At 49.0% G+C, this 25,457-nt stretch overlaps 4 protein-coding genes and 1 long non-coding RNA gene across 5 annotated transcripts; 3 read left to right on the forward strand and 2 right to left on the reverse strand.

The window, feature by feature from the left end:
• Positions 1-2,144: 2,144 nt before the first annotated feature.
• LOC105697542 (tetra-peptide repeat homeobox protein 1) lies at positions 2,145-3,727 on the forward strand. Its single transcript, XM_012420909.1, has 2 exons — positions 2,145-2,457; positions 3,515-3,727. Exons 1-2 carry the CDS (start codon positions 2,145-2,147, stop codon positions 3,661-3,663), a joined length of 462 nt encoding a protein of 153 aa, XP_012276332.1. The 3' UTR covers positions 3,664-3,727.
• Positions 3,728-8,582: 4,855 nt separating this feature from the next.
• Positions 8,583-10,155, forward strand: LOC105697536. The gene is made up of 3 exons (XM_012420902.1): positions 8,583-8,636; positions 8,866-9,100; positions 9,201-10,155. The coding sequence occupies exons 1-3, from the start codon at positions 8,625-8,627 to the stop codon at positions 9,308-9,310; spliced, it is 357 nt and encodes a 118-aa protein (XP_012276325.1). The 5' UTR covers positions 8,583-8,624; the 3' UTR covers positions 9,311-10,155.
• A 691-nt stretch (positions 10,156-10,846) lies between these two features.
• LOC105697760 (signaling mucin HKR1) lies at positions 10,847-14,111 on the forward strand. The gene is made up of 4 exons (XM_012421385.2): positions 10,847-10,991; positions 12,164-12,398; positions 12,618-12,971; positions 13,696-14,111. The coding sequence occupies exons 1-4, from the start codon at positions 10,980-10,982 to the stop codon at positions 14,016-14,018; spliced, it is 924 nt and encodes a 307-aa protein (XP_012276808.1). The 5' UTR covers positions 10,847-10,979; the 3' UTR covers positions 14,019-14,111.
• Positions 14,112-14,285: 174 nt separating this feature from the next.
• Positions 14,286-16,522, reverse strand: LOC105697761. The gene is made up of 2 exons (XM_012421386.1): positions 16,380-16,522; positions 14,286-14,919 (listed from the first exon to the last, which is right to left on the reverse strand). The coding sequence occupies exons 1-2, from the start codon at positions 16,431-16,433 to the stop codon at positions 14,644-14,646; spliced, it is 330 nt and encodes a 109-aa protein (XP_012276809.1). The 5' UTR covers positions 16,434-16,522; the 3' UTR covers positions 14,286-14,643.
• A 7,811-nt stretch (positions 16,523-24,333) lies between these two features.
• On the reverse strand, positions 24,334-25,457 carry LOC105697538. The gene is made up of 2 exons (XR_002762220.1): positions 25,353-25,457; positions 24,334-25,292 (listed from the first exon to the last, which is right to left on the reverse strand). It is a non-coding gene; the product is annotated as an uncharacterized LOC105697538 (long non-coding RNA).

Consider the following 25,457-nt stretch of genomic DNA (forward strand, 5'->3'; position numbering starts at 1 on the left):
ATTAATAATATGGAAGGCAGCTCCGGTCGTAATGCAACCGTGGTCAATTGATGCAGCGGGGAGCAATTTTCCATGAATTTTCCGTGATTTCGACCCATCCGTCGGTCGTCGATGAACTCCGATAATTCGACTACATAACGATCCAAAATCAAAACCCAAAATCCGAAAAGCGGAGCACGTTTATTCCCTGATAAAGGAACTGCAGCTTCCCCCCCGGAATTTCTGCCTCGTTCCGCGGTCCTTGTCTCGTGCACTGTCCTCGTTGTGAATAACATTGTCAGCCATGAATAATTTTATGCCATAAGTAACTATGTAACGTTCAGCCCATTAATGCGAGCTTTTGTCTGGAAACAAATTGCGCCCGGTAAGGAAAATTTATTTGCCGGAAGAATGAAATAATATACCTGAAACGCGATCGATCGGTGACCGGTTTAATTAACGTCAGAAGACGCGGCTCTTCCGATGGGGAGATATATTTACCGTAATCACCTGATTAGAGGGGGTACTCATTTCCAAGACGAGTCGGGTCTCGTTTATATTAAATTTGCGCCCTTCGAAGCGCGTCTAATATATCAATGTTAAATTTTTCCGCATAACGAAGCGGCAGTTTCTTTCAATTACCGCGGGACGTCCGCGCGACATTGTCGCGTCAAGGTACGAAATGATATGCACGAAAGTGAGCAAAGAAGTACACGGCGATCCGGTATAATTGACTCGCGGGTAATTGATCCATTAACAGACCTCGTGCCTATTGTGCCGCGCCGGGACAATGGGACGTCATTGTTTCGACGCTCTCGGTGTGGCACGCGTGTGGGCACGCTTTCCTAACCTTAAAGTTATCTAACGTAACTTCGCGGAGTCCAATGATCCAGCAACACTCGTGTCAAAGACGCTCGCATGTTTCTCCGGGCCCTCGAATCCTCCGGAAGTCTCTTGTCTAATTTCCAAACCTCTGCTGACCCGCGACGTCGGAAGCGAAAAATTTCTGGCGAAACGGAGAAAGGATTAATTTACGTTTCTTCAAATGACGCGCTCGGGGGAGAAAGAGGGTGACCGATATCATCACACTCCGGTGAATAATTTTAATTGCACGGCGCGACTCTTTGACGGGGTTAAGAATCGTTATTACCTTCTATAAGCGGGGGTCAAAAAGAGTTTCCAAACGTGGGAAACATCGTTAACCCATTATTCGATTAAATCGTCTACTTTAAGTTAAACGCCAAAATGGGTGGTCGGCATTTCCATCCCGTGGCGAGTAATTCCATTTTCCTGGCGAGACCCTTTGATGTCACCGAGAGTAATTATCCCCATGTACAAAACACGACCGACGAAAGTCAAGAACGAATCCACCTCTCGCGACGAACTTCTAAACGCTTCCACCCCCGCCCCTCGTGGCCCTCGAAATCCTATCCGCCATTGTAATCTGCCAGAATCGCCAATAAAACCGAAATCCCTCCTCGACATTTAATTTTCCTCCTCCCCGATTCTCGGATCAAAATCCATAACCTCACGTCCGGTCTGCGGTCGCTGTTTAACCGTATAAATAAATTCGATTTATCATCCCTGCCGTCCGCATCGACGTTCACGCGAAACGCATTAAACGTGCGTATTAATTTTTGGTACGCGACCGTTCATAAGTCATGTCGCGAATTTAGGGGTAAACGCGAAGTTCCACCCTGGGAACGCGTCTCGTCGACGAGGAAGAGAAGTAGCGTAATCGGAGCGAGCTAAAAATCCAGCCTCGTCCTCGCCGCAAACATGGCCGCCCCGGGTACGACGTCGACCCGCCATGCGCGACGACCACCAAGTACGGAGTCCTGGACAAACGCGGCCGTGTCGCCTCGACATTCTTAAAGACGTATTTTTGAAAAGGCTCAGGATCCGGGACCCCGTGACCCGCGTCTCGGTGTCGCGTACCACGAGCGCGCCGGTAACTCAAACGTGGTCGCTGATAAGCCTACGGAGTGTCGGTGAGAGAATGTTCGGCGTGTCCTGCCCCGCCCTGCAAGATCGGGCCCGGTGGTGCGCCTTGGAGGAAAGCTCCTATAAAAGCTGAGGACTGCCGGCAAAGCGTCACATCACACCCGGCAACCTGCACCGACTAGACTCACCGAAGCCACATCCACCCGATCCACTCGCTCGCCATGTACACCCTGGTAGTCCTCGTAGCAGCCCTGTCGGTGGCGGCAGCGGCACCTTCCGGTTACTGGGGCGGCGCCGCCCTGGCGGGTCCCGCACTCGGCCCGGCCGCCCTGGCCGGCCCCTCGGTGGGCCCTGCGTCTCTGGCCGGTCCGGTTCGCGGACCCGCTAGGCTTTCCGGCGCCGTCGACGGAGGAGCAGTCGTCACGGGAGCCGTCGCCGGTCCCTCCGTCGTCTCCGGCAGCGTCGCCGGACCGGCCGCCGTTGACGGAGGCTGGGGACCGGCCGCCGCTTGGGGAGTCGCGCCCGCCTGGGGTGGTGCTCCCGCCTGGGGTGGTGCTCCCGCCTACGGATACGGTGAGTGTCTTCGAGATTGTTATTTTTCCCTTTTTACTAATTTTCCATATTTTTACTCATTTTACTAATTTTGGCAATTTTTACTCATTTCGTTTCTTGTAATTCATTTCTGGAACCCTTCGGGAGATCTCGCTCCTAGAACTACGGAGTACATTTACCTATCTTTTTCTCCGTCAATTCGAATCGCCACTAATGGGGTCCGGGCACAAATCAAACTCCGCCCGCAATTGCGGCAGACCTTCGCATTTATCTCGATCACCCTACGCTACCGCACATAATACGCAATAATTCTCGCGTCGAGATACATATGGGTCACTCCTCCGCCCTGTATTTACGGCCACCATAAATATACCGCTAGCAACCCGGGACAATTCCAACGATTAGCAATCGGTGGTAATGAAAAAGGAACGCTCGCATTTATCCCCCGGGAAAAATTCTCACCTTTGCCTCGGTCCCCTTTATCGTGAATCGGTCATTCCGAGATCAATCGGCTTTCGCGATCACCTGCGACTGCGGGAGTTCGTTGGAGAAAAAGCTCGGAAAAGAATCATCCCACGACCTGACACCGCGATCCAGGCATTCCTCTCGATCGCGATCACCCCACGCCACCTCTCATGGTTGGCAATAATTCTCAGCTCGAGTTCCTTATAGGCCGCCTCTGTCGCCGGTATTTACGATCGGCCGTCACGGGCGCGACACGGCCATCGGATGAAAATCATTCCGATTCAATGATCGTCGAGCCTATTGCGCGGTTCATAACCTCAGAAATTAGCCCCGGGGCTCGCCCAACCCACGATCGCCCCATTGCGAGGGAGAACAGCCGAGAATGGCGCCCATTCCGTCAGAGGCAGCTTATCGGGCCCGGTATTTATCGGCCGGTGTTAGAAGGAAGAATTACTCTCGGATCATTAGAATCGACCGGTCGAAGTCACGCACCGGTGACTCGCGAGTACGGCCCGACCCGGCCCCATGGACAGGAACGTGACACGATTTCGTTAATCCGCAGGCGTCCATGGAGCCGTCCTGGCCGGACCTGCAGCCGGACCTGCCGCCCTGGCCGGACCCATCGCCGCACCTGCCTACATCGCCGGACCATCCGGCAGCATCCAGGCCGGACCAGCGGGCGTGGGCAGCATCGCTCGTGGATGGGCCGGTGGACACTGGTAATCGACCGAGGTGCTTCTTGAAACAGGACCTTCTCGACGACCCGACTGATATCCCCTTCAACCATACCGACCTCAAACTTTGATCGCACACGATGGATCTCTTCGCATTACCGCTCGTACCTCTTCGCGATGCTCTCACTGTGTTTGTGTGTACATAACAATGTTTTGCGTATATATACACAATAAATCGCATACTATATACCTATGAGATTTTTATTTGGATTGGGAGAAAACAATGTGTACCGATTTTTATACAGATTTTCCGCCTCGGATCACCTCTTCTAGGGATCCCTTATACGTCCTCGCATCGAGACAAACGCGAAACTTAAAACCAGGCTCGGATTCTCGCGAAACAGGAGACGTAATTGCATCGGGGAACCTTTCTCGGTATCGTTCGGGGCCGACGTTCCCGGGACAATTGAAATTTCACGGCGGAGCACCTCCACAAATGGCTCGTCGTAAACCTCATGCTTCATGCGCGCCGAATAGGATATTACGGCTTCCGAGGAATCACCGAGGTGTTTTCGGAAGTCCGGACCCCGTTCCAAGATCCGCCACGGTGGCGGTGCGTTTTAGGAACGATTTCCGGATTTTGGGCCGCGATCGGCTTCCGGATCTGGGAGAGGGGCCGGGTTCGGTTTTGCCCGCGGGCTCGAGGGGACTCGCGTCGGGAGAAGAGGCCAAAGAAGATCCGACTTACCTTTGTGTTAAGGTGAAGTGAAACCCCCTTCAAATCAGTCGATTCGAATACAACACTTTTTTTTAAGGGTATTAGACCAAAGTGTCCGAAACTTTGACACATCCGTCTTGATCATCTAAGAATTGTCCTGACACATTCAAGATTTGGGTTTTTAAACAAAATTTTTTTATTCAGCCCAGACCAGAACCAAAATGGCGTCGAGCTCTGATATTTCGATCAATATACAATTATCGAAGGCTCTGATATGAGAAACGAAAGGGTCAGGACAATTTTACGACAATTTAGAACACTCTGGTAATCGATAAACTCGCATTTGAATGGGACAAAGGCAAAAAAAGTGTTGTATGCGCTTCTATGCCAAAACGATGGTAATACGAGGTCTTGGAGTGAAAATTTAATTGACCTGGAAATCACAGACGGCGCAGGGGGTCCCTCCGCAGTCAATTAGGGCCCCAGAAAGCATGAATCCAGAGGATTTCTGGAGTTTTACTTAGATTTCTTTATAATTATTGTACGAAAACGACAGGTGGAGTATGCCATTTGGTACAGTACCCAATATAATTCGACCCAGCTGTCGATATAAAAACCAACGTCGGCGACGTAGGCATTTAGAAAAATCTTCTTTATCTACGCCGATCAAGTTCCTCGACGTGTTTCACTTCACCTTAAAACGAAATACAGTATTTATCGTCCGGTCGAAGGCCGTCGAATCCTCGGGACGTCGGGACGTGACGAGATGCTCCTTGCGGTCGATCCGTGGACGATTATTCGAATTTTTAGTCGATTCTAACTCGTCGCAAGGTCCGTGGAACGGCAGAATCGCCAAAGATTTATTAATTTGTCTAAAATTTCACTAAGCAAATTCCCAGATAACGCGGTAAGCCTTGGTCTATCCGAAGGCCTCGGTTTGGGCAGACCTCGGGTCGCCTATCTCGTCCATTCCGATCCAGGCTGGGTAGGGCGGTCCAGAGGATCCAGAGGTTGGGCGGATGTGGGTGATACCTTATGTAATTATGGGAAATTGCTTTAACGCCACTCCAATCAGTCGAGTATTCTCCTTGAGCGGCGCGATTGTCGTTATCTATATATTTTCTTCCCCTTTGTCGCGGGGCCGCGAGCCCAGTCTAGCCGAGCCTCCGTGTTCCGCCTTTAATCTCCGTTTTCAATCAGCGTCGCGACGCGACTCGAAGCTTTCCGGAGCTTCCCGAGCGCAGCTTTCCGAAGCGCGCTCTAGCCCTGCGGCGCCGTAGGGCTTCGAGCTTTCAATGGCGTGCCAAACTGTTTGAGTTACCCGGCCGCGCTTCGAGAATTATGCCGACTTCGGATTTCCATCTCAAAAGGGATTCCTCTTCTTTCCGCTCTCCCGGCGTCCCGTCCCCTGGCTAGTTTTCTTATTCCCGAGGGAACCCCGCCCCTGCTCCCCTCGTCGAGGTCCTGGACCGACGACCGACACGATGTCCTTATTCATCCCTCTCGCCGCTGATTGGCGACCAATGGAACCTTGAAGAGCCTCCACCAGAGGAAGTCGATAATTCCCCTTCTTAGGATGTATCGATAAATGCTTATCGACGAGGAATGAAATTCCTGGGACTCGGTAAGACTTTCCGCGAGTCGAGACGTAGAGGGTGGATGTCGATTTTCAATATTTCAGGAGGAAAAAAAATTATTTGCCCCTGAAGAAGAGGGCACTGTTCTCGCCACTCGAGGGAGAGACGTGGACGTCGAGGGATGCGGAAAGAAGAGAGATCGGCCCTCTCGATTGTCGAAGTCGGGGAAGATTGTTTCCACGGTTCGCTCGTAAAGCCAGGAGTTTCCCTTGTGTAAAGGCCGTAATCCGAGCACCTGATCGAGATGATCGAGTGGAACGAAGACGAGTGTATCCTTTGATAAGAACCGACAAAGGAGGAATTGACGGTTCCGACTTGCAACTCCAATCTCGCGGTTCTTGTCCGCGTCAAAGAAGGAATCGGCGGTTAGACTCGACGATTCCGTGGGGAGGGTATCGGGAAAGATAAAAATTGCGTTAAAACCGGGAACGGAAGGTGCCGCCGTAAGTGATAATCTCGACGCGGCGTCAGACGGAGGAGAAATATGGTAAATCGAGCGAGTTCTCCTGAACTTGATCGGCGATCGGAGGCCGAGTTAAAGTAAGGTTAAACGTTAATACGCATCATGGGGAAAGAAATTTAATGCGTTCGATGGAGCCGTGAGTTGGCGACTTCGATTCGAAGCCCATCGATCTTTGCCACCCGAGCGCGTCGCGCTATCGATTATCGATCCGACGACTTTCTAATGGTTTCACTGCCAAGAGCCCGAAGTGCGCGATCATGTTTTTGCATCGACGCTGTAATTATCCAATCGAACGATCGCATACCAAGGACTTCTAACGGTCCTGATCGATAACGCCAGGATAACGAGCCGTCGCTATTTCGAAAAAGAATTAACGCGAGTTTCTTTGTGCCCGTCTTTATCCGGCCGTCAGACTCGTCGGCGGTGTTGGAAAATTCTGGTGTCGAGCGTGGCGAATTTAATTTCATTTAATTTGTTCGGGCAAAGCTCACGGGTTTTTGCCGACAACGGAACCCCGGTCGACCGGAACGAATATGAGAAAAAAAAATCCGCGCCGTTTGTCCGAGCATGATTTCGTCGAATAAAAAACCACCGCGAAAGACAATCCTTCGGTCCAACCCTGATATCGCGTAGATCGCGTAAGAAATGTTAATCGAAACTATAAATCAATTAACCGTGTTTACAGTTCTCCAATTAAACGGACATTCGCTGTCGGTAAATACCTTCGAGGCGGAATTTCGCTCAACTCAATTGACGTATCGTCGAACGGCTATGTCGATTAATCGGATATCATTTACGTGAAATCCGTGATGGTCTATTTGTCAGTAGAACGTCGGAGCATTTTCGATTCGGAACATACCGATGCATTTCCTGGTGGCCCGAATTGTTATGTCTCATACCAATCTATGAAATGCGTGCAATGCATCGCAGGGAATTACGTCGTACCAGGATGCAATTGCACCTTACAATGGGCGACTCGTTGGACCGTACTTAGGGATGTTGAAAGGATTACGATCTATTGCTCGATGAACACCAAACGTTCCGGAGTCGACGCGTTAAAATTCCAAATGAAAATTAAAACGTCCAACTGTTTCTCGTTTGATCATGGAACCGTGCATTTCGAAGGTGTGCCACCTAAAACCGAACCGCTAAAAAGTCCCCGCAACGCGGAAACCGTCGAATTTCCTCATTGAGCGCTTTCAATCGTCCCCGTCAACGTGCTCGTCGTGCAGAGTCGCGGTGCCAATTTGTTCGGTCGGCAACAACGTTGCATCGTTAACACGAGGAAGCACATTCGTCGGCACGGAAACGCAGCCGCGTTTAATTCGATTTGACCAGTTTCGTGGACATCGTGTCCGATTTCCAGGGTAGCGTTTGCCGTGCGAGGACGCGCGGATTCGCCATCCGCGGAATTAGCTGCACCAGCTGATGCACCCTTCCCGGCAACGGGGAATCTCATTCGACGGCTTATTTTACAGACGTGGAAATGCACCGGGGCCGATGAGTTCATCGGAGTTCTATCGACATGCCCACGTATCGCGAGATACCATTCGAATGACCGACGGACTCCTGCGGTTTCTAAGGATTTTTAATATGCGCGGAACTCCTCGGTGAAAGTCTTCCCAAAGAATGACGAGATAACGCGAAAGAGAATGCGCAGAATGCACCGGGATACGGATTCAATGACCGCGGGACCGGTCGGCGGTTTATCGATTCGCCTCATTTTTCAATCTTAACGGAATTCGATATGAACGATCGGTATGCAGGTCGCGGACGTTTGCAAGTACCCACGGAGCACTTAAAACTCGTGTACCTCGAGTAAACGTCCGATCGAATGCGTTATGTCACCCTGATACGAATGAACCGCGCACCTTGTTCCGCGGGTCGACCTCCACACTGCAGCTGCAGCTACGGCAAGTTATGATCGATCCAGTTAAACGTCACGAAGTCGTAACCGGGGGCCGGTAAACGGTGACATTGATCGACACGTGGATCGGCAATTTCTCATTATATTCTAATCCCACAACCACACCCAGCGACTACCTATGCAACTTCTCTACGGGGGACGATGCATACCGGACGTTCCGCCATCACCGACGATGCACTATATAAGCCGAAGAGACTCGACATTGTGCATCAGTCGAGTGGATTTCTCACCATCTTCGAAGAAACCAGGTGACATCGCTGACGCCATGAAGTACCTGGTAGGAGATCTAATTACTATGAAAGCTCGATCCATTGATCTGCGTATCCAAGTCGGGTGGGGAGTGCGGATCAAGTCGCGGATTATCGGAAGTGGGATTTATGCGTAGTGGCGGAAGGTGCTCGGGTCGTAATCGCGACCTGTGCCATGGGTTACTTTGTCCGTAATTGCGGTTCGGTGTATTTTATCGAACGGGAGATGGAATCGCTAATACAATGGAATTTTTTTAGGCAATCCTCGCTCTGACGGTGACCATCGCATCTTGCGCCCCGGAACGCTTACGTCGATATCTGGACTTCGGATGGGGCCATGACGGTGTTGTGTATTACGATGATTATGGTCATAATGGAGTGTCAATTTCTGGACCAGTGGCACCTGCCACCAAAATAATTGGACCTGTACAGCCGCCGGTTTCCGTGGTGGGACCTGCTGCTGGATCGGCCACCATCGTGGGACCATCGGCTGGTACGCTTTTAATTAGTCATATTAATATTTGAATTAATAAATGGTAAGGCTGGGAACAAAGGCGAAGGAATCATTTGTTACATGAGCATTGATGTTTCAGGAGACGCCATTATTGCCGGTCCCTCCGGTACCATAATTTCCTCGAGCCTCGGTCATGGTCACGCACTGGTGTATCCTTATGGCCCCCTGGGATTCCATGGCTATTGGTAGCCCTTGATCATGCTCCATCGGAAACAGTCCTTGTTCCCCGGCGAATCCGAGGCCATCTTCCGAGGGATTCCACCAAAAGCAGCCAACCAATCGTCGGGCCTCCCTTCGAAGTTCCAAAGTTTACGCGATGCGCTCTTACCTACGGACACAATTTCTATACACACGGTCGAGGCAAGTCCTCGACTTTTCAGGAGCCGAAACTTCGGATACTCTTTCCCCCGAGAAGTTAGAATGACCTCGGGAGCAATGGTGCTTTCGCAAATACGCATAGTTGGACGTACAATTGCGCATAGTCGTCCGAGTTAAATGATCTGCGAACTGTACCGGCGCGAGTTTCATGAAACTCGGGGTGCTGCAATTAACGTACTGTACTGTAATTCCTCCTGGTGCTTTCTTGTCGATTCTAAGCCGACCAGAATCTTAAGCTCGATAAGCCACCTCCCGAGAAGAAGTTGGAACCCGACAATTGGTTTACCTTCGTTTTCAGAAGTTTATCCCGCGCTGGGGCGGCCGATCAATCCCGGAGCATGGCTTAACTTTTGCAAAAAGTCAGGAGTAATCAGCGGTAAATCGAGGCGTGTAACGTTTAAGCGAGGCAGTAATTAGATTTGCATGCCAGCTTCGATATCGTCGGTCGATGCTGTATGGCGCTATGGAAATTGACGTTGGTAAGATAGGCGCTCCCCTTCGAAGCAGAAGTGCATTGTCGAAGTTCCGACTCACCGTGCACTAATTTCAACCGGTCGTCCGGATAATCTTAAAAATCCTTTGTAATTCAACCTTGCTCTACCATTGTACGATATTCACCGGAGAAATGTATCGGAATAAAATTTCCTTGGAGAAGAATCCCCCATGTCACGCCTTTAAATGTCATCGATACCCACGTTAATGAAGGAAATCGTAATTGAACGGATTAAGAAATTAAATGGCGATTCCCCAACCTTCGCGACCAAAGTACAAAGTAGGTACAAGGCTGCACGAGATTTAAGGAGGCGGTGATATTTACAATTCTCAGGCGTAGACGAAGTGCGTGGTCGTATCCTGATGCGATTACGCGGGATTACCCGTCACGATATCTGGCATCAAGGTGGATTTCTTTGCATGGACGGTTACCTGGGAAATAATTATGGATCGAATTGCGATCGATTACGAGTGGGTTCCTTCGTGAGATCAATGTTAAGCGACGTTTCGGCGTCGTCTTGCATAATAATAAGGGTTTTGTTCGGTACACATGCTCGAAAGCCAGGACGAAATCGAGCACCCTCGATTTAAACCTTGTCCTTAAATTTTGTTCCTTAGGATATTACCAAGGAACCCACGGCCGTCATAAAAGTAACATAAATATTGTACGCTATGAGGATAGTTATTTTAATAACAATGTTAACACGATGATGGAAGCGTCGCCATCTTTGCATCTTCGCGAGTGGGGGCAGTTGCGACATCCTTGTCGGATTCTCTTGTCCGACATCTACCGTCCTCCACTGGTCCTGCATAAGGAACAGGGCGTGGTAATTTTTTCCATCACCTAAACAAGACACACACGAGGAGGCTATATAACAAGATAATCTCAGGAAAGACGAATCAGTGGTCCAGGGACGACGCCGTTGATTTGCCGAGCGACGGAGTGACAGTTTCGTTTCTACTTTCGACCGATATTAGGTGTCCAGCCATGAAGTCGCTGGTGAGTCTTCGGAATGATAAGAGCAGCCACCGCTTAATCGATTAAATCGATCAGAAAAAAAAATTATTTATTGGATATCAAAAATGAAAAAGACATTTTTATTATCGTCGAATGGATTGGCCCAGCAAAAACTGGAGGAAGAATCGCAATTTCATGCCGTGGAATATGCCCTCGAGTTACGATTTTCCCCGTTTCCGGGATAAGCGGAAATAATAGAAGATGGTGATTCCGGGTGAAATGAGAGAACCGCTGCGCGGGGCTACAAATTATGTTAATTTTTATTGGGCACAGTTGTTTTTACCGTGTGCACGAAAATGGAATTCCTTCCTACCGCGTTATAAATCATTTCCCTCCGTGCGGAACGAAACTACTTTTTTAGTAGGGGGAAAGAAGTGTCTCGGCGAAATAGGAAAGGAAAAGGGGCGCAAATTTGTTATATAGGGGCAGCGGTAACTGCACCAGCCGCTGCATATCGGAGTTGCAGCTGCAACCAGACGATCCCGTTTATCGAATCAAGGGGCACTCGAGAGATCAAAGAGCTCCGGTTGCGTATTGACATTTTTTATTCGAAACTACTGCCACTTTTACGGGGATGCGCGTTAAATTGCGACTGAAGGATCGCGGAGGAAGCGAGAGAAGGGAAGAGGGAAAAAACCGAGAAAAGTGCTGGGGAAACTGCACTGTTAATGGCAAGGAAAAAGATGGGATTTTCCCCACTTCGCGTTTGCCAGCTCCCACCTACGATTCGAATGCGCCAAGAGAGATCACGATGTACCGTAAAAGGGCACCTATGTGCACACCATGCTTCGTACTTACGATCTTAAACTGTCGGGAGTACGGGCACCTTCGGGCTAGGTACCCGCTTCGCCCTCTTATAAATACCTTCCGCCAGGGGAAATATATTAGCTGGCTTCGGAAAAATGAATTTCATTTATTTCTCGTAATTCCCTTTACACCATCTTCCATTACGCCCCCGTCGCAATCGTGGACCCGTTCACCCTGTTATCGACGTACGAGTCTTTTATCAAAACGTAACGGATCCGATATCGAGAACATTTCTCGTCCTTCGTACCCTAGGGTCTCCTCGATGCTCTCCTTGGCACGTCCGTACCTAAAAACCTCGTTTACGCCTCAACTTTATCTAATTTTACGACTATCGGGTGCAATTGCAGTTGGTGGCTTCGGTACTCCTGGCAACGGCGTACGGCAGCGTCTGGCCGTATCACGAATCGGTGGGATTGGTTTCCGATAACGATGGAATCATCGCCGTGCCGGCTCACAGAATTGTACCTGCGGTTAACCTGGGTTCCAACGTAGCAACTGCCCACGCATCAAGCGTTTCCGCTGGACCAGCCTCTGAACCCGTCGTGATCAAAGGTCCCCTTTCCAGCGCCGTCAGAATTGCAGGTGCGCTCAGCCTCCCCTCTTCCGACAACCCCTGCAACATCGTTTCGAACTTTAACGAAATTTTCTTCATTCATCCTACATTCTAATCCTCCTCTATAAAAACTGCTCCGAAAAAATAATTACCATGCCTAATTATTCTCCCACAAACCTGCACTCCTTCTAGCGATAAGCTACAATGTATTTATCGTGCTCGGTCCTCTGTATGATTTTGAAAAACAGGCCCATCGGAGAGGACTTATTATCTGGAGAGTCCATATCGGGCCTCATATCGAGTCCCCTATGCAGTAGTCGGACCCACCGAGAGACCAGTTGCGGTAAGCTCGGCACAAAGCTCCACGTACGGGTCTTCCGCATCCGCATCCGCGAGCGCATCATCGGGGCATCCCGATGGAGCCGTCCTGGTGGACGATCCAGCCATTTCGCCGATATTGTCCGGCCCGATCCTCCGAAGCTCTTCCGGTGCAACTGCGGATGCAAGAGCGTACGCTTCGGGTGCACCCAGTGCCCTGGCTTCGGCTTCTTCGGGTCCAGTTTCCGTCCTGGGGCCGGTCGGCAGTCCAGTCCTTGTCAAAGGTCAGCAACCTTCGCCAACCTCGGCAACCTTGTCCCCGACCTAATTTCAGATGCAGGATATAGTCACGTCAGGCAGGATGCTGCTCCTACTCTGGAACGGATATATCGACTGCACGAGTAATCGTTCCTTACCGGTATTACCTCGAAAGCGTAAGAACGACTCGGTAATGGATCGCCCTCGAGAAGTAGGTACGATCAAACGGTTGCAAAAAACGGTTTCATCGTTTACGCCTTGACTGTGGAAACGGGTTCCAATTTCGTATAAGTAAGCCACTTGTCGTTATTGCCGTGTTTACGATTGTCATACACTGCCACACTTCTGTATTGCCGAGCAGCAACGACCGTTTTCGTGTCCGGTAATCAGAATTCTGGGATTTCCCTGCTGACATGTTTGCATATGCATACTAGGAAAAATAGTATCTGGGTTTAGTGGATAATAACGATGGGGGGCATTACCGCACGTCACGGCGTTCTATATGGCGAGGCTGAATGGAATCTCTCACCGAGCTCCAGTTCCTTTTATTTCACCGTAATGGCAGCCATTCTCTTTCAAAAGATACTTATAATTATTCCGTTTAATGATCCGGTTTAATGTCCTCTTCTAAATAACCGACTTTCAGCGGCACCGGCACGTGTATCAGTCCTTTCCTCCTACCTCCTCCTCCTACCTCCTCCTCCTGAGAGGAGGTAATTACACATCCTTACGAAACGTTTGCATTTTTAGGTGCAGTCGCGAGCTCCTCGGTGATCGACGGCTCTTCGTCTGCTCCGGTCGTAATTCGCGAGGATTATCGCCCCGTGACGAGGTGCCCACCGGAAGTTGACCTCGTCGCTCCAAGATGGCCAGCTGGACGTCCAACTCCCATTGCGATCTCGACTCGTCCGGCTCCCATAGCGATCGCGGGACCTTCCCCGGGATCGGTGTCCATCTCGGGACCTTCGGTACCGGCAACCGTCATTTCTGGACCATCCGGCACCATTACCACCGGTGGATCCTATCCATGGGACTTTAACAGACGATGGGTCCCAGCTTACAGCAAGTGGTGAACGCTCGCGCTCCAAAAGTCCAGCGACTTCGACTAATCCGTCGCCGGAAATTCATTGTTGCCTTTTTTAAATAAAGCCACAAATGAAAATTGACGATCTGAATTTTCAGACGCGTCTGAAAATTCGAAATACCTTGAGCAAGGCGCAATCGCAAATCCGCGCACGCAAACGGCCGTCTAGGTAACCGATCGGCAATTAACGTTACGCCCTCGCCGACATTGCTCCAGATCGGTGAACACGCCGCCGAGGGAAATGAGCGCAAGGACGTTAAGATACGAGCCGATCGATTTATTAATTCACACTAAACATCCGCGTGTGACTGCAATGTCGGGGATTTTCTCGCGAACTCGTAATCGCACCATGTCCGTGGAAGTATGCGGACAGGTAATATACGCTTCTTCGACCGCGTCGGAATTACCTCGGCAAAGGTTGGCTCCCAGCTTGGAACGGCTCATTTCTAGAGCAGTCATAGATTAACAGGCGCTTTTGCTTTGCATTTATTCAAACTATTAATTTTCAGTGCCCTCGGGCATGACGCTCCGTCGGAGCGCCGCAACTCGGAGGAATCCAACGTGGCGTGATGGGTCTTCTTCCGACTGCCCAGGGAGAAAGTTGGAGGTATGAATTATCGTTTCTCTATCGGCGGAACAGGTTGCTGAGCCGGTGGAGACGCTGGAGACGCCGGGGTGGGTAGCTGTCCTGCCAAATTTCGCAAAGCCAGGATACTGGGTGGCACCTGTAGCGGGATCGGAAGGTCCGGTCGATTTTCCCACGCGGAGAACGCGCTGTTGGAAACGACGTCCATGACTTGTCCAGGTCCTCCGAAGACCTGCTGCAAAGAGGTCCGGAAGGCCGATACCTGATCTGGGGTAACAACCTCGCTCAATATGTCGCCCTGCACCTGCGGACATGAAAAAAATACATAAATGTTAAAAAAAAAAAAATTGCAAAAAGTAATCCCAGCGTCCTTCCTCCTCGGTATTCGTGATATTTTATTCGCTTCCTCTAACAGGATTTCATTAACCGGGGCGTGGTTATTCGTGCATCGTTAATCCTCTTCGAACCCACGCGAATATATTATTCTTCCTCCCTCCTTCGGCGATCCCGCGCAGCTTCAACGAGGTGTTTTATTGCCGATCGCGATCGCTTGTCCGCGATTAAATTACAAATCGCGAATACCGTCAGCTCCCGGTGATATTGACCGTTCGCGAATTATCAGCTAGCGACACGTTACGGAATCCGCCATACATATTTCAACTCGAGCCGTGCAGTTGCACGGACGGCTAGTCTCGATTTCAATGAGCATGCCCGAGTTGTGACTCAAAATCGACGCCGAACATGTCCGACTATTTGCGAATTATGACCCGAACCGTCAAACCAAATTCACGGAGATAACGTCCCCTCTCCGTGGATGTCCGAGTAAAAAATGAATTTGCCCCCGTAGGAAATTCCGAGGCGTTCGCGAATTAAGGTGAAGTGAAACCCCCTTCAAATCAGTCGATTCGAATACAACACTTTTTTTTAAGGGTATTAGACCAAACTGTCCGAAACTTTAACACATCCCTCCTGATCATCTAAGAATTGTCCTGGCACATTCAAGATTTGGATTTTTAAACAAAATTTTTTAATTCAGCCCAGACCAGAACGAAAATGGCGTCGAGCTCTCATATTTCGATCAATATACAATTATCGAAGGCTCTGATATGAGAATCGAATGGGTCAGGACAATTTTACGACAATTTAGAACACTCTGGTAATCGATAAACTCGCATTTGAATGGGACAAAGGCAAAAAAAGTGTTGTATGCGCTTCTATGCTAAAACGATGGGAATACGAGGTCCCGAGGTGAAGATTTAATTCACCTGAAAATCACAGATGGCGCAGGGGGTCCCTCTGCAGTCAATTAGGGCCCCAGAAAGCATGAATCCAGATGATTTCTGGAGTTTTACTTAGATTTCTTTATAATTATTGTACGAAAACGACAGGTGGAGTATGCCATTTGGGACAATACCCAATATAATTCGACCCAGCTGTCCATATAAAAACCAACGTCGGCAACGTAGGCATTTAGAAAAATCTTCTTTATCTACGTCGACCAAGTTCCTCGACGTGTTTCACTTCACCTTAAGCGGATGTAATAATCGAATTACATAGTCCGAACTACGCTATTCGAATCGACACGGCCAACAAGGCTGGATCGATTTACCGATTTAACCATCCAAATGGGAACGCAATCGAGGAGGTGATCGACCCATTCGCGAATTGATCGAAATTAAGTCCGACTTGGTGGAATGACATTTTTTTTAAGCGAACTTAATCTAATTAATTAATAATTAAATTTGATATTATTGACAGACGTACTTTCATCGCGAAGAAGACGTAGATTAACAAACAGGCGACCACTTTTTGGAACATCTTGCTCGACCGAGTTTTTACTTTCGGTCTTCCCTCGAAAACTTTCTGCGACGAACTCTTCGAACTGCTTCAGAAAATCTCGAACTGAGTCGTTCTCCACTGCGGTCATCTTATATGTATCCCGAATGTTGTTCCATGTCCCGAAAGTCATTATCTGGACAACGTCCGATGGCCCCCCTTCGTTCGTAACGATTGATTGGCACGTTGTTCCTGGACTGTGTTCGCGCGATATCGCGTATCGCCTGAAGATGAGGAGGAAATTCAACAAAGCTCCGGAGAGAATCTCGAGTGATTTCGAAACCCGATTAACCGGCACCCGGAAAAATCGGAGAAAAAAAGATTGATCACATTTCTCGCACTAATTCGATCGTGCCATTAACGAGCGTAGACACTCCGGGGTAATTTATTGCGTGTTAACGGAATTAACTGAACGGAAGTCGTATCACCGATGTGTATAATTTGGTACCGGCAATGCGTAGGTTTTGCAAATGAGCAATAAGTTGCCAGCCCGTAATTACCGTAGTCGCATTGACTCGCGGTTCTACTGAGATTTTCTCGCCGCTAATGGGCCGGATACCGTAAGACTTTTCAATTTGTAAATTATATACATTTCGCGTAATCTCACGGCGGGGGATTTGCAAATTATCAGTATAAATTTTGTCCAGGTACAAGAGTACTTCGAAAAAAATGTAATCCCGACGAAGTCGGAACGGACCCTGTTGCGCCGTTTCTTTTCCGCAGCATCCGAAATTCGGAGCAATCCGAACATTTCGAGGACATCGGCGTCGCCTTCTGACGATCTTGTGACGTCGGCGGGATCTCGTAACGTCGGATTTTCGTCCGGTCGTGGTGTAGGTGTTTTCCTGATCTCGTTAAAGCTTTAGATCAAAAATAACGAGACGCGCGACCATATCGCGAACACAAGCCGTCAACAATGCGGCGGCATTTCGACGTCGACGCCGCCCGGCGGTGGAGGGACCGTCAGGACGGCAGGCGTCGTCCGGACAGCTGGGAAAATTGGAAAAATCCGGCAGAAATTGCGCCGAGGACATCGGAGTGACTCCGCGCGTCCGTGGAAAAGGAAAGAAAGGGGGAAAAACGAAGCGCGGGTGGAGCGAAAGAAAAAAAGAGCCGCCGAAGAGCGAGAAAAAAAAATGAGTCAAAAGGAATCGATCGCGCGACCCGGCCGCCGGGCCGGAAATCGAATTCTCCGCGATTTCCTGATTTCGAGAGAAAACCGGAGAAAAAGCGAAGGGATGAAAAAAGACGCCGACCGGAGATCCGACGAGTAGGCGGGCCAGGGCGATTCTCCACTTGCGGATGGCCGATGCGATTCGTCCCGCGTTTTTCGATAGGATCGAGATTTAAGGTGAAGTGAAACACGTCGAGGAACTTGGTCGACGTAGATAAAGAAGATTTTTCTAAATGCCTACGTTGCCGACGTTCGTTTTTATATTGACAGCTGGGTCGAATTATATTGGGTATTGTACCAAATGGCATACTCCACCTGTCGTTTTCGTACAATAATTATAAAGAAATCTAAGTAAAACTCCAGAAATCCTCGGGATTCATGCTTTCTGGGGCCCTAATTGACTGCAGAGGGACCCCCTGCGCCATCTGTGATTTCCAGGTGAATTAAATCTTCACTTCGAGACCTCGTATTCCCATCCTTTTAGCATAGAAGCGCATACAACACTTTTTTTGCCTTTGTCCCATTCAAATGCGAGTTTATCGATTACCAGAGTGTTCTAAATTGTCGTAAAATTGTCCTGACCCTTTCGATTCTCATATCAGAGCCTTCGATAATTGTATATTGATCGAAATACGAGAGCTCGACGCCATTTTGGTTCTGGTCTGGGCTGAATTAAAAAATTTTGTTTAGAAATCCAAATCTTTAATGTGTCAGGACAATTCCTAGATGATCAGAAGGGATGTGTCAAAGTTTCGAACAGTTTGGTCTAATACCCTTAAAAAAAAAGTGTTGTATTCGAATCGACTGATTTGAAGGGGGTTTCACTTCACCTTAAGGCCCCGTCCCGGGGCGCGACTCTTTTGATTTATCGGCCGGCGTTGTCGCAATTTCGCGTGTCGGTGCTTATTGCGCGCTTTGGCCGCACCCCTGCCCGGCTTTGGTCTGCCGGAGGACCGGGCTTTGGGTTATTTTCACGCGGAAAAACACGAATTTCCCAGCCGGCGGGGCACTTTGCTCTGATGCACAGGCCGCGACCACGACAATACCAAATTGTCGCGCTCGGGGAAGCGCAATGGACTCGACGAGCCCATTGGCCGAATTACGATTCGCCGTTCGTAACGCAATGCGACCGTCACGTCATGTGCTCCGTCGAATATTACGGTTTTATTGCCCTCGATACCGCCAAGGGACGAGACGCTCTCTCCAGGAATAAACCGCGGGAAATTCTCGCAAAGTTGCGAGTCCAGAGTGGTCTTAATCGACGAGTCGCCATCGGCTGGCCCGCTTTTCCGGAAAATTCACCCGGAAACCGACTTGGCCTTGGACTCGGTTTCGATAAGTCTGCGCGACACCGGGGATCGAAAAGGAAAATGGCCAGGATAACGTTGTTACGTTCTACCCCATGTAATTGATTCGTTGACGAAGCGAGTCTTTCTGCCGGGAAAATCGATTCGATGGGAAACGCAATGGTGTCGATAGGGTCGGCGATCGCAGGTGAAGTTCGTTTCGGTTCTATAGGTAGATCGAATTATCGGGCGTCGCAAATTTATTACCAATTACCGTGAGTGCCCGCTGAACTTTTCCCCGGGCTCTTTCTCTCTTACTTTACCACGACCGGGCTGCTTTCTTTTCTTTCGCGAACTGCAACTTTCCCGATCCCTGTCTCGGGGAATCTTCCCTTTCCGGCGATCACGACCCGTCGCGACGCCGATCGGCACGCGAGAATCACTTCGGTCCACTCGCCGACCGTTCGCGAAATCGAAAGTTTCTTCCGATCCAAGTTTCGATCCCGGCATGAAATTCCCGAGCGCGTAAAAGTTGCTTAAACGAGTTTAAGGGGAATCGGATGAGGGACTCGGCGTATTTACCGATCACGGGATAAAGTACCTCCCTTTACTCGGTTCCGTCTTCCACGGTACGTCTCGAAGCTCCTTCTCCAAGTTTTGCGCCCGTGTTTCCCGGTCATTCCGTCATCGAGTCGCTCCAAAGTCAAATTGCGGCGTCGCTTTATCCTCGCGAGAAAATTTTTTAACCGGTATAAAGAAAAAAATTATCACGGTATAAAGTACCTCCCTTTACTTGGTTCCGTCTTCCACGGTACGTCTCGAAGCTCCTTTCCCAAGTTCGCGCCCATGTTTCCCGGTCATTCCGTCATCGAATCGCTCCAAAGGCAAATTGCGGCGTCGCTTTACCCTCGCGAGAAAATTTTTTAACCAACCCCGGTTAGAAGTGGCCGTGAAAAGACCGTTCTTTCCACTTGAACCTTTCTCCGCACTTTCGTGTCCCGAAGGGCCTATTCCGTATCTCCTCGGAAATCCACTCTGGGACTAGCCCTTAGGTCGGCAAATTTACGGCTACTGTACAGTGGACGTCGTTATCGTCCTGGCACCAATTTCCAAGTTCCCAGGGAAAAGTGATCCTTTAACTCGGCCATTTTTACGCAGTAATTCCGCCGAATGTCGCGTTCTGATTCCCGGAGCGGCTTATTTGGAAGTTCCGAAATCTTCGAGGTAATCGGTCAGTAACTGGACCTTATCGGCGGCGCTCGGACAAAGAGAATCGATCTCGGCATTTGTCATACTTTTTGGCAGAAGCCAACTCGCCTCGAGACGTGTCCGAAGAGAGGCTAGAGGCGCGAATCGGCATTCGGCAGATATCACGGTCACGGACCGGCCGATCGGGACGTCGGAGGTTCGTGACTTCGCATCGAGCACTGATTACGGCTGACTTACGCCGTTTCAGATAGCGGCTGACTTACGCCGCAATTTCCACGGGTGTGGGGATTCCTGGAGTCGGTCTCTGGGAGGGTCGAGGGGAATTAGGAGGTGGTTGGGGTAGGTCGCGTTTGCCCGGTGCAAACAGGACTTAAGGTACGAGCGACCAGGGCGAGGAGAGGTCGCCAGGGGGCGCGGGGTTTTAGGGCGACCCCGACTAATGGACAGCATTGTAAAGGACCTTAAAGGATCTCCGGCGTGCTGCGATCCTATAAAGAAAACGACTGTTCCTCGTAATGTCGCGAATTAAACCCCCCTCGGTGGAAACGGCGTTTAACTTGGGGAAAGTAATTGGACAAATTTGGGGATTAAGCGAGGGACTCGCGGAGAGCGTCTTTCTCTTTTTTTCACGACTTCGGGGACACAAAGGACCCCTGGATTTCGGTAACCAGAGGCAGGTAGGAAGAGCACGGTGGATTTGATTTATGTTTCATTGGAATAAACGTAAGCGTTTGATGTGCAATTTACCTTTTCTCAAGGTTCATCTATAGGCCACTTTTTGGCTACTAAATATTTCTGGATCCATCCATCGATTTCGGGGATTTTTTTTAAATACACCTTAGCGGTAGATTGGACTCACTCCCGAATTTTGGCTACACCCGACCTTTTGTCGGTGGCATTATATAGGAAATGTTTCTTCTGGGCGATTTTTGCCCGTCCAGGAGCTCGTTCATTGTCACTTGCACTTTATTCGCAATCCTTTTAACCTCGGTCTCGAGGCTAGAGAAGGCCTTCACGACAAAATCCTTGACGTTGGTAAAGACGTTCTTCGCAGTCGTCCGGAATGACTAAAAAACGAGATTCGTGGGATGAAATACCGAGTTTCGACGCTCTCAAGAGGCCGGGGTCTTGACAGTTCAACCGACACATCCCGAGGTAACGATCGTGATTATTCAACGAGATGCAACCAACAAATCAAACCTCTGAGCCCGGGAAAAGTTGAGCCCGAGCACCTTAAACGGCCCATTAAATTTACAAAAGACTTTCAGCTCTCCGGAGGCACGTAAGAGCACTTAGGTAAAGGATGTACCCGACTGACTTTTACATGCAGTAAGTTTTGTCAGTTCAGTTACATCGATAATTCAGTACTTCATTTTACACTTTCCTCGGAATTGTTATTTATCCGAGGGTGGCGACCATTTGTTGGTTTACCTCGTTACGTTTCTTTTTCCTTCGCTGAGAAATTCACGGGAGTTTATTTTCCGAAGCTTCGAAGTATCGGTACCTGAGCTCCGTGAACTAAAAGCAGAAGCAGGACCAGGATCCTCGAGGACATGCCCACTTCCTGCATTGTGTTCCTCTTCGTGGTCCTTTTTGAAAATCGAGCGAGCGAGGGGAATTTTTAGTCCCACGATTGGAAATTACCGCGGATTGTGTCCCACGAGAGAGCGAAGAAGAACTTATAGCCAGGGCAGTTCAGGGGTTCTCCACGGATTCCTTTGATAGGAAAACCCATTTTTAAATTCATCAGACATTCTGCGAATAATTATTTCCATCAAATCGGTCGGTAATACTGCAACAAACGAATTCAGATAATAAACGGTTACTTCCTTTTTAAACTTTCATGAGAAGGAAATCAAGGATTAAAAAATTCAGTAATTTTTTAACACGGAAAATGATGAACCGATTACGACAAAACTACGCTTTCCAGGAGGAGGTTTTTCAAGGGAACATTTCGTGGTATTCTTCGGTATATAACCAGAGGATTACCATCGAATACGATGAGAACCCACCTTTATGGCGGTTCGTTACGAGCCGTAACTATACAGAAGTCGTCAACACTATTGTTCAGCACCGCCACCGTCCCACGTAAACTTGGCGCAGTTCGCTCTCGGCTATTGCGGCAAACCGTGCAGTTTGTAAATCCGTCAGGATGTCCCTGTAAACAGTACTCTATTTAATAAATAATCACGATCGACACTTACCACCGCAATGACCACTCGAGTCGGTAATATATTCCTCTGGACGTTTCCACGTTATTAAAGGTCAATGGATTCCGAGCGGAGAAGTGGCGCTTTAAGGTGAAGTGAAACACGTCGAGGAACTTGATCGACGTCGATAAAGAAGATTTTTCTAAATGCCTACGTTGCCGCCATTCGTTTTTATATTGACAGCTGGGTCGAATTATATTGTGTATTGTACCAAATGGCATATTCCACCTGTCGTTTTCGTACAATAATCATAAAGAAATCGAAGTAAAACTCCAGAAATCCTCTGGATTCATGCTTTCCGAGGCCCTAATTGACTGCGGAGGGACCCCCTGCGCCATCTGTGATTTCCAGGTCAATTAAATTTTCACTCCGAGACCTCGTATTACCATCGTTTTAGCATAGAAGCGCATACAACACTTTTTTTGCCTTTATCCCGTTCAAATGCGAGTTTATCGATTATCAAAGTGTTCTAAATTCTCGTAAAATTGTCCCGACCCTTTCGATTCTCATATCAGAGCCTTCGATAATTGTATATCGATCGAAATATCAGAGCTCGACGCTATTTTGGTTCTGGTCTGGACTGAGTTAAAAAATTCTGTTGAAAAATCCAAATTTTCAATGTGTCAGGACAACTCTTAGATGATCAGGAGTGGTGTGTCAAAGTTTCGGACAGTTTGGTCTAATACCCTTAAAAAAAAGTGTTGTATTCGAATCGACTGATTTGAAGGGGGTTTCACTTCACCTTAAAACGCGCATTTCTGAAAGAAAATAATTCGCCTGGAAGAAAACCATGATAAATCGCTTTGAAGGAGACGAAAAGAGAGGCGTTCACGCGCCGAAGGGAGGTAAAACGCTCATTATTGTGGACGGCGCTTAACGATCAAAGAAGAGCAAGAGCAAGCCGGGGAGGACGCGAGCGAATTAAACCTATCTGGCATCATCGGGGCGCTAATGCCGGCATTTAACCATTCTTATCGTTGGCAACGGCGTAGATCCATCCGCTGAAGAGAGGTGCCGTTATCGCAGCCAATGGGCGGCCACTTCCCCTGGAGCGGACGCCCGTTGGAGCCAGCGGGCCGGGCGAGCGAGCCAAAACCCAATTTAAAAGATAGCGAGAAAATTAGGCGATCGAACAACAGAGTCCAATTTCAGCTCCGCCCGATTTTTCACGTTCGGTCGGATTCGTCGGCCGCAATTACATTTCGCAGGACCTCCCTCGCGAAGTTTATCGATGCGATACCGCCTTTACTCCGGGCGGGGGAAACGTCGATTATCGTTTTTATATTTCCCGTTCAGAAGCCCGACTCTATTAATCCTATGAGAGGGTTCATCGTTTCTGGGTAAATCACGACGCGGAGGAATTTTCAGGCATCAAATTTGCGACTCGAAATTCCGGAATGCTTTGTTGTATAAGTTCCCGTAGGAGGAAATATTTTTGCTAGAAAGTCGGTTACATGTACCCAGGAAATCCGACGTTTCGTCAGGATCCGGTAAATCGAGCCGGAATTACCCTAGAAATATTACGGAGACTCCGGCAAAGAATCGTGTGCGCGAAGTAGGCGCGCTCAAATTCTTGCCGAGCATTATTTTCAAGTTTACGTCGCGATTGTAGGAACTGCTTCTAATTCCGTTCGGGTAAATAATTTACCTTTATTACGGCGTTCGCGATTATATTACACATTGCACCGCGCGATGCCGTAAAGCTCGGAAACCCTATCGTCGTGTCCGACAATCGGAAATGTAGGATTCAGCTCTTACGTTCTAAAATTTGCATACGGATGTTGGAAAAATAGAAGATATATAGGTTACGTGGGCAGTAACCCCCGGAGGCGGTTATTACCCGTCATTGTTTTCTACGCTGAAAAACTGAGTGCAATCTTATTGAGGTTCCGTTCCGTATACTTCGCGGCGATAATCCGCCAGAGTGAAGATATTTTCATAGGAACAAGTTGCTCTTAAATTTTAACGTCAGGAAGCGTGAAGTGAAAACAACCACCAATGTGTAGAGCGAATAAAACGGTTTATTCGGACCAGCGTTTAAGTAGTCCAACTTTTTGAACACTTTACTTCCAGTTGTCAACTGTTTACCCTTGGCGAGAATATGGCATAGAAGTTGCATGGGAATAATTCGTAGCTCGCACATGACCGACCTTTCGTTCACCGAGAGGAGCGGTCCCGAGATTTATTTATTCACCCATTTCCCAGGAGACCCAGAACGAGGCTCAAACGGTGGACATCGATTTTCGCGAAAACTCCGGCGGAGTACCGCAAAAGTTTCCCGGACCTCGCTTTTTATGGCGTAAACTTCGCTTTGCCGATGGCTCGAGCAAGCCCGCAAATTATGCTCGTTGCTTTCTGTCGTCGCCATTAGTAATGGTTCTAATTTCTGCAGCCTTCTCTGGCGCCTGCGTCCGAGAAATCGAAAAAGAACGCGGCACCTTGCGGCCACTCCCATCTAGCGAATTACGACATCCTGAGTCTACGCGTCCAAAAGAAAATCTAAAAGTAAAAAAACGGAGTTAAGAAGACGTTTCCGAATCCCTTTCCCCATTCCACGGTTTATGGGAATTTCTTTTAGAGCGTCCATCGCTGGCGCGCAACTTCCTTCATCCATGTCGCCATATTTTTAGGGGATCCACGTTCATCAATCCGTTAAAATTTAAAAACAGCTAAGCTGGCGTGAAATGCGCATCTAACTGAATAGTGAAAGATGAAGAAGACGTCGCCTTGAAATTTTCATCGGTTAAGACGGTTTCTTCCATCAAACGAATTCACCTTTGTGCTCACGTCTCGAGCGTCTGATCCGGGACGTCCTCTTTCCACTACTCGGGCCACGCATAGCTCCGTCTCGCCCACTCCCGCTTGACCCTCTATACACCTCTCTCGCTCGCTCTAGCTCTCCTTCCGCATGGCTCGCGATACACCCTGAGTTACCAGCTGAACGTAATCCGCTGCCTGCAATCTGTAAGCAGGATTTTGAACGTATGCCTTGGTAAATGTTAGACGTTGATTTGCACGGTACCTTCGACCCCTTTCCCGTCTCCTCCCCTCGCCTCGTGTACGTGCCAGTCTTAGATGCACTGCCTTCCTTCTCAACCCACTATCAGTTTTCCGCTCCTTGATACAC

Source organism: Orussus abietinus, unplaced genomic scaffold (genome assembly GCF_000612105.2).
Source record: "Orussus abietinus isolate OABI.00-Male unplaced genomic scaffold, Oabi_2.0 scaffold39, whole genome shotgun sequence".
NCBI lineage: Eukaryota > Metazoa > Arthropoda > Insecta > Hymenoptera > Orussidae > Orussus > Orussus abietinus.

Excerpts from the sequence above, each read along its gene's own strand:
- LOC105697536 (XM_012420902.1), top strand. Across the intron at positions 9,101-9,200 it reads CATCGTGGGACCATCGGCTG|GAGACGCCATTATTGCCGGT; the intron begins GTACGCTTTTAA and ends TTGATGTTTCAG.
- LOC105697542 (XM_012420909.1), top strand. The coding sequence starts at position 2,145 with ATGTACACCCTGGTAGTCCTCGTAGCAGCCCTGTCGGTGGCGGCAGCG. Across the intron at positions 2,458-3,514 it reads AGTCGCGCCCGCCTGGGGTG|CCGTCCTGGCCGGACCTGCA; the intron begins GTGCTCCCGCCT and ends GCGTCCATGGAG.
- LOC105697761 (XM_012421386.1), bottom strand. The coding sequence starts at position 16,433 with ATGTTCCAAAAAGTGGTCGCCTGTTTGTTAATCTACGTCTTCTTCGCG. Across the intron at positions 14,920-16,379 it reads ACGTCTTCTTCGCGATGAAA|GTGCAGGGCGACATATTGAG; the intron begins GTACGTCTGTCA and ends TCATGTCCGCAG.
- LOC105697760 (XM_012421385.2), top strand. Across the intron at positions 12,399-12,617 it reads CAGCGCCGTCAGAATTGCAG|GCCCATCGGAGAGGACTTAT; the intron begins GTGCGCTCAGCC and ends TTTGAAAAACAG. Across the intron at positions 12,972-13,695 it reads CAGTCCAGTCCTTGTCAAAG|GTGCAGTCGCGAGCTCCTCG; the intron begins GTCAGCAACCTT and ends TTGCATTTTTAG.